This window comes from Nicotiana tabacum, chromosome 15 (genome assembly GCF_000715075.1).
Source record: "Nicotiana tabacum cultivar K326 chromosome 15, ASM71507v2, whole genome shotgun sequence".
NCBI lineage: Eukaryota > Viridiplantae > Streptophyta > Magnoliopsida > Solanales > Solanaceae > Nicotiana > Nicotiana tabacum.
Genome location: NC_134094.1, coordinates 99,042,827 through 99,053,761, shown reverse-complemented (window position 1 = coordinate 99,053,761; position 10,935 = coordinate 99,042,827). Strand labels below are relative to the sequence as shown.

At 36.3% G+C, this 10,935-nt stretch overlaps 1 protein-coding gene across 2 annotated transcripts; it reads right to left on the bottom strand.

The window, feature by feature from the left end:
- Positions 1-333: 333 nt before the first annotated feature.
- Positions 334-10,208, bottom strand: LOC107825078 (uncharacterized). Of its 2 annotated transcripts, XM_016651913.2 has the most exons (10): positions 9,854-10,208; positions 9,720-9,771; positions 8,437-8,488; positions 8,213-8,298; positions 6,498-7,575; positions 5,316-5,547; positions 4,310-4,445; positions 3,858-3,952; positions 3,638-3,761; positions 334-1,498 (listed from the first exon to the last, which is right to left on the bottom strand). In XM_016651913.2, exons 1-10 carry the CDS (start codon positions 9,946-9,948, stop codon positions 1,433-1,435), a joined length of 2,016 nt encoding a protein of 671 aa, XP_016507399.1. In that variant the 5' UTR covers positions 9,949-10,208; the 3' UTR covers positions 334-1,432. The 2 variants fall into 2 exon arrangements, with proteins under 2 accessions (XP_016507399.1, XP_075087134.1); XM_075231033.1 differs by lacking the exons at positions 9,720-9,771; positions 9,854-10,208 and adding an exon at positions 8,955-9,615.
- Positions 10,209-10,935: the final 727 nt, after the last annotated feature.

The window sequence follows — 10,935 nt, the reverse complement described above, 5'->3', positions numbered from 1 at the left end:
TATTTACAACAGAGTACTAAATGAACATCCATAATATAATATATTTATAACACTTTACAATATATGCATTTAAAGAATTGTTCAAAAATTGGCCGTATCTGAAACTATCAATTGCAGATTTGCTCCAAAATGTCTATCCTTTAATATCCAAAATGTATTTTAACATCCATTTTATACTTTCAAAAGAGATGAAAAAAGGTGAAGTAACAGGGAATCCAAAATTTTTAGTGAATGCTAAGTATCACATCCAAACAAAAGGAAAGAAACGTTTAAACAACCACTACCCTAAATCTGTAATAATGCTAAGCCGAGGGGTTCTACCTGTCACGGTTATGCAAGGATATAAGACATGCTTTACTAATCACCGAAGCAAAATACAAACTATACAATTAGGCCAAATAACCAAACCATATTACCGGTCACATATACTGGTAGTAAAACTACAAGATGAATGTTAAGTATAATAATTTCTATATTAGTCCAATCCAAATGGCATCTCACCACCATTTCATCCAATTATCACATCAAAAAGCGGAGAGTCAGACACCAAGGCACAAAGTTGAATCCTTTTTCTACCTTCCAAGTCTATTTTGCCAGTCAATTTCCAGCACTTTTGCAATTAGCAGCAGAAGCAACAGCGGCCAGCTGCAGTAAGCAGCAATATGGCGGATGGAATCGCCGCAATTTGTTTTTCCAATGACGATGGTTTCATGCCACAATTTTTTTTTTTCCAATGACGATGGTTTCATGATCAGCTTGTCCGCACCTCTACAATTACACTGCTACCTACTAACTCCTATTAGCCCAAGTACTAACTCTACCCACTAAGCCTTAGGAGGATGAGAAGAAATCACCCATGCTTTTGGCTCTGTTGGTATTAACCCTGCTCTCCTATGATTTTCACAAACTTCATAGATAAGTCACACCCTAGCATCCGATGGAATTGCCACACATTATAACCATGAGACAGGAGATCCTTGCGCATGTACATTGCAGAACTAGACGGATAAAACTCATGCACCATTCCGTCACTGACAACGAAAAATTTTCACTTCCCAGAATTCCATTGCACTGCTACCAACTAGTAGAGCTCTACTAACCCTTCCTGCTAATACCAATGTCAATGGAAACGGCTGCCCGTGACAACAATCGCTGCCAGTTCAACTTCATATAACCGTACAAAGTATATATGAGCATATTTGTTACATACATCACTATACAGAAGATGAAAGCCACAGCAAAGACAAACCCCATGTGCTCCGGAGAAAGGTATCCATTCCACTTGGCAAAAGAAATTACAAGATTCATTCGACCACAGCTTAGAAGGAGGGTTCACAGAAGTATGTTGTAGCAGCCTTCAACTTGCCGTTTAAGAAGATATTCATCATTCCACTTGGCAAAAGAGATTATCAGATTCATCCGACCACAGCTTTCAGGAGGGTTTACAAAAGTATGCTGTAACAGCTTTCAACTTGCCATTTAAGTAATTCTTCTCCACCTAAGGTCACATGCATTCCCAGAATTAAAATATAGCGTGTCAATAAACTAAGTCAATTAAGAAACCAAACTACAAAGAACTCCCATACGTCCCCCCAGCCGCTGACAGAAGAAAAAAACAGAAGGAGAAAGGAATACTAGGGAGGATAAGTACAGCTGATACAGTGAATCACTTATTTCAAGTAAGCCAAACAAAGAAATTGGTGGTTAGTCAATCAGTGAAGTCCATTCTCTTCACAACTTTACCACAAATTGTTGAATGGAAACATTTCTAGATAGAGAAAAGTGGAACACAATAAATCTGTAAACATTGACATAAGGCTGGCAAGTGGGCCGGTCCAGGCCCGAGACCGCTGGCCAAACGGGCCAGGACCGGTTTTAGTGGGCCTGGGCCGGTCTCGTGGGCCGGTCCTATGCTTTGGGCCCGCCGGGACCGAGACCATTTAGCCTGTCAGGAACCGGGACCGGACCGGTCCCTTAGCGGGCCAAACGGTCCCAACGGTCAACTTATAAAAAAAAAAATTAAATTTAAAAAATAGCCGTTGGGCTGTCAAAAATAGCCGTTGGCTATTTATAAAATAGCCATTTAACCTCCCCAACTTTGTTTTAACCCCAAACTTTCTATAATTACACTTTTTTCCTATTTTCAACTATAAATACCCCCTCATTCTTTCATTTTTTCCTTACAAAATCATCAATCTATCACAATCTCTCTCTAATTTTCTTCTATAATTGCTAGTATTGCTTACTTTATTGTTATAATTTGTGAAAAAATTGTAAAGTTGGTGAATTGAAGTCTTCAACGATAATCAATTTTCAACAAGTTGTTCGTCAATTCGGTAAACTCGTTCCAACTCTTAAGTTTTAATATTATAGTTTTGTTTGTTTTACTTATTTTCTATTACTTTATTAATTAAGATGGCTTCCTTAAAAAAACCTTTTGGTAAAAATATGAGAAAATCCAAAACTGACGAATCTAGTGCTCAATCTGTTCCTCCTCCACTGCCCCGGGCTCCCCGAACCAAACCCCATATCCGTCCTACACTTGCTATTCTTGATAGCGGTAATAGTTTATTACAATTTACCGAAAGTCAATTTTCCCATAATATTAGAGCTGGTGAACAATTAGACCATGAATTAATGAATCCTCTTTATTCTAATCCAACTATTGATGAAAATGATGACGAAGAAATAGATTTTGATGAGACTCAACCGGATGATGATACACCAACTACTTTTCCGCCACCACCGATGGAAATTCCTCCGGACCTTGATGGATTTATGAAGTTTGTAAGATATACCATATAACTTGTATGAACAAAAATTATTATGTAACTTGTATTTTGGCACATCTTGATTAGTTTCTTTTTCTTATCAATGGTGGTATTAGCACCTTGTTTCTTTTTCTTCTCAATGGTGGTATTAGCACCTTGTTGTGCTCATTCCATAGGGGTGATGAAGACTAAGAAAGATATTGCCATGTTTTTTAATGCTATAATAAAATTACAAGGCATTGCTTTGAATATCTCTTTACAATATTTTTGTCGTTAGACTTTAAATTTGAATTAAAAAATATTTAAAAATTTAGGTCACAATTCTATAATAAAATTTACAAGGCATTGCCTTAGATATTATTTTTAACATCCTTTTTGTCTCTAATTTCTATTTAATTTTTTAAAAAAAATCCATTGGGCCCACTTAGCCCGCGGGCCGGGACCGTTTAGCCCGGGACCAAACGGTCCCTACAAAAAGACCACTTAGCTCGGGACCGTTTGGCCCGTTTAATTTGGGACCGGCCCGGCCCACTTGGCACCCTTACATTGACATGAGTGAGGGTACTTCCTACAGAAAAGAATCGAATTAGCAAAAGCTAGGCATACCAGTTCCAGTTACTTATACACACACACACACATATAAACCCCATAAACTCATAACAATAAATTGGAAAGCTTATTTAGTGTAAAAAAAGTCTTAACTTAGGTTGCTCAAAAAAGAAAAAAAAAAAGGGGGGGGGGGGGGGGGGTTTCTGTGTGTGTGTGTGTGTTTTAATGGAAGGTGATTGCAGAGAAAGATAACACCATTAGTGCATGACCCTCATTAAGAATATCTGCAAAAAAACAGGAGAATGCTGGATGAATACCTCTAATAACCACGGTGGATTTACGGATAATGACAATTCTGCCAACTGATTGATATCAACATTTCTTGGAAGGAACATAACAACTTTGGAGGCAATTCCCCTGCCAATGCTGAAGAGAAAATTCCTGATAATAATACACAAAAGATGCATAATTTCAGAAGTACCGCTTAAGATAGATAACTGAGGATGCAAAGTCTCAAGGCATATCTAAATGGCATACCCATCATGCGGCCTAAGCATGGTTTTCATGTCAAATGTTCTTTCCTTCAAATAGTCCGGTCCCCCCCAAGGTGGTGACATGAAGACTACATCTGCCTGAAGTAAAGCAAAGACCGTTGTAAATCTTGAAACTACGTAGAGGAGAAAAGAAGAGAGAAATAAGACAAACACTTGAACAAGATTTGACAATCAAACATAGAAAATAACAAGAGAGCCATCAAAGCTGAATTACACTACAACACACAAAAAAATGTACAAACTAAATCTAACAGCACGGATTCGAGAAGAAAAAAAACGCCAGAGCTGAATTATGTCACAGGAAGAAAATAGTAGCATGAAGTGACAGACCACTCGAATTTCAAAGGCTAAGCAAAGAATTTTCTCACACTTCTCTTTCAAGGACCCACCCAAGCATCAGTAAGAAGAGTAATGGAGAACAGAAAAACTTGTTACCTTCAACTTTGGAGCCAAAACAAGAGAGTCGCCTCTAATGAAGTCTATTTGGTCACAGACTCCATAAATGGCAGCATTATACTGAGCAAAGTCAATTTTCTTTGGATCAATATCGATTGCAATGACATGTTTACTCCTGAAAATAGGTATCCACAAAATTAAGAATTGCTTGTATTTAAGTGTGTTGTCAGTGAAAGAAAGCATTCACATTCTTAGTCATGCTAGAATAGATAAGCAAAGCATTAAGCAAAGTGCTGCATAAATACTTTCCATAGATATATTTTTCTTTGCTGCATAAATACTTTCTATAGATAAATATTGTTTACTGATAAATAAAAACATTTTATATAGATATAGACCAAAAAGGATTCAGTTACTTCGACATGGAAATGTCCAATTGATAAAACTGAATTTTTACAAACAAATAAAGATGCATTTATCAGCTGGATTTTTCAAAGATTGACAAAGCCATCAAGAGGATATGGACAATGATCCCAGCAGCAATTTTTTGGTGTTTATGGAATGAAAGGAATGGCAGATGTTTTCACGGAATCTCAACTCCAACAAACTCTTTAAAAGCTATTTGTTTAGTTAGCTTAATTAGTTGGATATTTCACACTCCTGTTAATAGTGTGGATAATTTTTTGGACTTTGTTAGCTTCCTGATCTTAGCTTAGACATTGTAAAGGAGCTAACTTAGTGTCTTCTTTTGTCATCTTTTGTAAATCTGCATCTTCTTGATGTCTTATTAATGCAATTTCCTCCTTCATTAAAAAGTCTTAAAAGATAGTATACAAGTAACAAAGGAAGAAAATCTACCAGAAATAACGTTATCCTTTAAAGTAACAGTAGGAAAACTCGAAGCATAAGCTCCAATATGAGGCCCAATAATCTTTGAGAGTTGCAATTGCAATGGGATTGATATCTAATAGTTACATTCACAAGAACCTAAGGAACCTAATACAACAGATACCAAAAGCAGAAAGTGCAATGCAGCCGTACGAACCTCTTAGCAAACTGAATTGAATTTCCACCAACTCCAGTAAAGAGATCGACTATAGTACCAGAACCACAGCGAAGTGCATGATGCTTGGCTATGGCCTCCGGCGTAACTGAGAACCATCCTTCTTCGTCCATCTGTATTCCTTCATCATATTTGTTAAATAGTAGATACCTTTGGCACCAATATTTGCTCAAACTGGGAGATAGTTCTTCATTAATATCGCAGAATTGCAGCTCTATGGACCAGGAAGAGAAAAAGAAAAGAAAAGAATATACATTAAGCAAGGTAACTGGACCTTCATACATAGCTAGCGCCACTAATAGCTTTGACACATAAGGAGGTTAGAGACGAAAATATTCGTAGAAACAGAGACGGAGGTGAGCCGCAGTATCCAATGCCGAAGTAGTTTACTCAATAAAGTGAGCAATGCCAAAAGACTCTCTTGTTCAAGTTTACCAAACCAAAGTAATTTGAACTCTAGCTACAAGCATAGCCATAGAAGAAAGAGATTCTGAACTTTGGCTACAAACTACTGAACTGTCAGCAGCAAATTTCAGGTACAGAAATTTTGAAGAGAAGTATATGCTACTTATCAAATTTCACATTCGTTGAGTTGAACCTGGCAAAACATAGCATTCTAGTTGAGAACACTGTTGGAAAGAAACACTTAAATCAGAGAAAACCATAGATAAAGTCCCAGTGGCTTTTAGAAGGTTCTCAACTGCACTCAGGCACAGTGTATCGCAAACAGGATTACTGTTCACCATGACCCATGGGCCATGGCACATAACTAACAAACCACGCTTACCAATAATTTATACTCCCTCCGTTTCAATTTGTTTGAACCTTTTTGGAGTACGAGGGTCAAATTGACTAATTTTTTGTGTAAATTAGGACATAGATTCTTTAAGTTTTTTGAAATAAAATTTATATATTTAGAAACTTCATAAAAAGTACTATAAGTCACAATAGTTAACAATTCAAAATATTTAAAAATCATTTGCTAAAAACATGGTCAAACAAAAGCTTCTTTGACTCCCCAAATAGTAAAAGGTTCATTCTTTTTGAAACGGATGGAGTATTCAATTACCCACTCATCATGCAGAGAACCAACACAGTTAATGTGATAAACATTAAAGCATATAAATGCAAGGAAAGATTTAAGCGTAGTTCAAGGTCACAAACCTTGACTTTCTATTGATAACTTCCCTTTGAATTTTGTCTTCCTAACTCTCTTTTTCTGTTTGGTAGAGCTTAAACTACAAAAATTGTCAGCAAATTGCCCTGTCGCCTCTGAGTCATTGAGTTGTCTGTCCAACAATACCTCATCATCTCTAAATCTGTCTGCAATGTCAAGGTCAGATTTTATACTTGCAGAAGTTTGCAGATTATTAGATTCTTTTAAATCTGCATCCTCCAACACCACCGTTTCAAGTGCTATCTCTGGTTGCTTGGTAGTAAAATTAGTAAATACTAGGTCGTCCATTCCTGGAGGTGGATCCCATGTACATTGCATGGTCATCACATTATAAAAGTAGTTTCTTTGGTAATCATTGTCCCAATACAACCTCCAATCATTAATCGTCTCTTCACAATTGTTACTAGTTGTATTACAATTATGTATCTCTTCACCAACATCACTGCAGAATTGCCCATCTTCTGTGTGATGCTCAGTCATTTGCATAGCAATAGATTCTACTTGCTCTCCATTTAAAGGATTTCCAATACAGCCATACTCCATCTGCTCCCCATTTAAAGGATTTCTCTCACAATGACCATTTAATCCCTCTCCACTGATCCATCCACTATCAACACTGCTATCGATTGGACAGCTTTCTGCTTTATTACCGCATTCCAAACTTGAGCCAACCATTACTACTACATCTTTTTCCAATTGAACTTTTTCACACGTAGAGACAGTATCCTTTGCATTATCCAGACTTAGATCCGATTGCCGATTGCAAACAGCGCATTCAAGGGACATGTGAGCACAACCAGCGCTCAATTTGTTCAAACTTTCTTCTCCACCATTAAGACAACTGACTAAACCATCCTCGGTATAGCAGGATGAGAATTCACATTGTCCAAGAATTGACATGGAGGAAGAAACCTTGTTTGAGTTGCCTTGCAGAGTACCATTAGACTCACATTCTTCCTTCTGCTCTTGTATTGAATTTAGCACTTCATCCTGAGTATTCTCACAGGACCAAAGACTCATCTTCTTTCCATTCTTTATTTTTCCCAGAACTGCTCGATTTCTCTTCTGGAAGAAGAGATGGAGAGACATACAAAAAGACATACAGGGAAGAAGTTATACCCCTTGAACGAGTACAAGATGCCAACATAATCTAGAAGATCAAATTTCTACAGGAATCTAGGACTTAATTAAACCGTTAAAACATATTATTCAATTATTTAATGAATACCTAAACAGAAACATGAAATGAAACAATGATTTCACTCACCATACCATGAGTGAATATCCTTAACAAATAGTGCTTGAATTCTTAACCTAGTTATCATCTAAGAACCTGATTCATGCATTATTTTCACTGCAGATTGAAACCTATAAAAAGAGTAGACTCTCATTTCTCCATTAAACAATATCATCGTAAAGCAGTTTCACTATCAGAAAAAACTGGAATGCTACTCAAATATAGAATCTTTAACTATCCTATGTTTATCAGAAGACAAAGAAACAGATATTATGCAGAGACTGGATATGAGTAAAGGTTTTTTTTCTGATGAAAGCATCAATTATTAAAAAATAAGTATTGTCTAGTGCGACAGAATTGTTTACAGGAATTATGGAAATGATGTAGAGGTCTACTACCTGGAGCTTATATAAAAAGCAAACATGTGAAAATCAAACAAGTTAAAATAGAAAAGGAGTATGATACCTCCTTGTTAGTGTGGAATGTCATGGGGAGTCCCATTTCATTCATTTGTCTGATAAGCTCCAAGTCTTCCGGTAAAGACCCAAACTCTGCCAAGATAAAACAGAACAACTGTCTACTCTTAATTTTCCAATATCACTTGAAAATCCTTAATAACCAAAAAATCAAATGTAACAAGTAATCAGGCAATTAACTAATGAAACGAGGGAACCCAAAAAAACACTTACCATCTAATGGAGATGAATTATTTTTGTAGAAAACGGAATTCTGAACTGGTTTCTGCACAAAAATCAAAAAGCAATAAATAAATACATAAAGGGTATACTGAGATGCATAATCTGTAACGAAATGTTTAGTCCTGCTTTGTTACTTATTTGCCTGGCAGAAATGCTCTATCTGCAGGCATGTACCATCATACTCAGGCTTCCAAACATACACCACCTCTTGTTCAAAACACCTTCTTGGATTTTTATAGTCTTTTTTTTTTAATGATTTCCCTCCCCTTTGATTCCCCATTTGTTGGAGCTATTGCTCCTTTGGTGACTCGAACCCACAACCCTTGTCAGATTTTTATAGTCTCAGGTAATGGTTCAGTAACATCCATTTCCACCAATATACAAGCATAGGAAATACGATCAATTTTAGAGGTACAATCATCTGCATATAATGGAATTCTCAGCCCGCTGCATATCCTATTCAATGAATCCACACTCCAACAGTTCAAGGATAGATTAGGAAGCTTTACCCAGAGTGGAATAAGTTTTCAGTATCTCATCATTGAAGTTGAATTCCGGGGACCAAACTTTAGTAATAACTGGCTTGTTGCTTATATTGTGAGGCCCAAAATACAGCACCGCATCCCTATCCTCCATGCTATTAAACCGGATAGAAAAGTAGCAATCATCGTGATATAACACCTTTGGCTTCAAGATGAAATTCCATTGTGTGGCAATGAATCGCTTCAGTGAACGAACAGTTGGTGTATCCCCAACCACATAAAGGATAACTGCTTGCTTCCATTTCTCAGCCTCCTTCTCCACTTCACTTTGTGATAATTCAACAATTTACTCGCCATTCCGAATTGTAGGGGCTACATAATGCAACTTCATTCCTCTCGATGCTAATCTGTTTCCCTGAATTAAATTTGCCCACGTCTGAGTTCCATTATAAGTTTCATTCCTCTGGGCACTTACTGGCTGCTGCGTAAGCTGGTTTTCAACAACCCTAATTTCGAGATTTGTCTTTGCATTGTTAGAATCTAGCTTAATAAATCCTGAAATCGGCCTTCCTTCAGCTGTATTAGCAACACGTGGTGGAGTATTAAGCTCGTTTCTCCGATTTGGTATGGGAGCTTCATTGGTGTTCCTCCTCGGCGCGCATGTTAGAAAGGGCAAACTATCGTGCGCCTAAAGAGAGATAGTTCGGTACTTCTCAATATTTGTTTCGATATTAACGCGGGATTTTACTTTTCTTTATGCACATAGCCAGTAGAAAAATTAAAAAAACTTACCGCAGATTCCAGACAAATCTGCGCTTCTTGCATTTGCCATGACGAATAATCTCTGTAAAAATCAAACAAATCACTTGCCCTAACAGCTAATTATAGAAACTCAAAATAAAAAAGAGGGGGAAAAGAGTGCTCACGAAAGATAAACTTCGGTAAGTTTGAAGAGAGAGCCGAGAGCTGCAATTGCTAAACCTTCTTCTGCCTCTTCTTCTTTAAGCGTGACGCTTTCCATTTGTTTCTGATAAAAAATCTCTACTTACTGTGCAAGTCAGTTTAGTCAATTGAAAGATACTGAGGAAAGCTTATAGTATTACTTTGCTGTGTGTGTGTATATATATATATATACATAAACGGGCACCGTAAATGACCGAAAGAAGATCAATGGGTTCGGGTCTTTTTTGAGTTGAAACATTGCTATTTTTCAGGGAAAGCTTCAACGTAAGACTATCTTCAAGGCGAAACGTTGAATTTGCAGGAAAACAACTTGACCCATTTGGACAAAAAGGATTTTTCGAAAATAAAAATTGAAATTCTTTTTCTTTTTGAACGTTGAATATGTGTTTTGCTAGTCAATTGAAATTTTTGCTAAATAATTTTCCAAAATTTTCAAAGAAACCCAATTGATCTTAAAAATAACTTCACGTTTAACCAACAAATAGAATTACACAAACAAACTTAGAAAAATTTTGAGCTATTATCACTTATATTCGGTAAAAACTAATGACAATCAATAGCCACAAAATAAAATCATACAATTAATAGCCCAAAACCAATTGAAAGGGCTAGCAACTAAAACAAAAAAAAAACGAGCGGCCGCCAAATCTTTTTGTAATTTGAACTCCCTTTTGCATTTGGGAGCCTTAGTTTTTGATTCAATTCCTTTTACGTCCATAAAAAAGTTCCTTTTAGGTTTTAGAATTTTTTGTTTGTTTGTTATGACACACGAAAAAATCATTATTATTTTTTTTATTTCAAACACTTTCACCTCCTTTTTATGTTTAGGGTTTTATTTTTATTTTTTGGATAAATTTTGAGCATTTTCACCTCTGCAACCACCAAATTTCTTCCTATTACATATAAATTATAATCTTTTTTATATTTTATTAAGAAACTTAAATTTTTATTGATCTAATCTAAAACAATATGATATTGCATAAACAAAAATACTCATGATATAAGGAAAAAAAAGAAGGTGATGTATATATTGTACACACAATGT

Excerpts from the sequence above, each read along its gene's own strand:
- LOC107825078 (XM_016651913.2), bottom strand. The coding sequence starts at position 9,948 with ATGGAAAGCGTCACGCTTAAAGAAGAAGAGGCAGAAGAAGGTTTAGCA. Across the intron at positions 9,772-9,853 it reads CTTACCGAAGTTTATCTTTC|AGATTATTCGTCATGGCAAA; the intron begins GTGAGCACTCTT and ends TGATTTTTACAG. Across the intron at positions 8,489-9,719 it reads AGATTTGTCTGGAATCTGCG|AAACCAGTTCAGAATTCCGT; the intron begins GTAAGTTTTTTT and ends ATTTTTGTGCAG.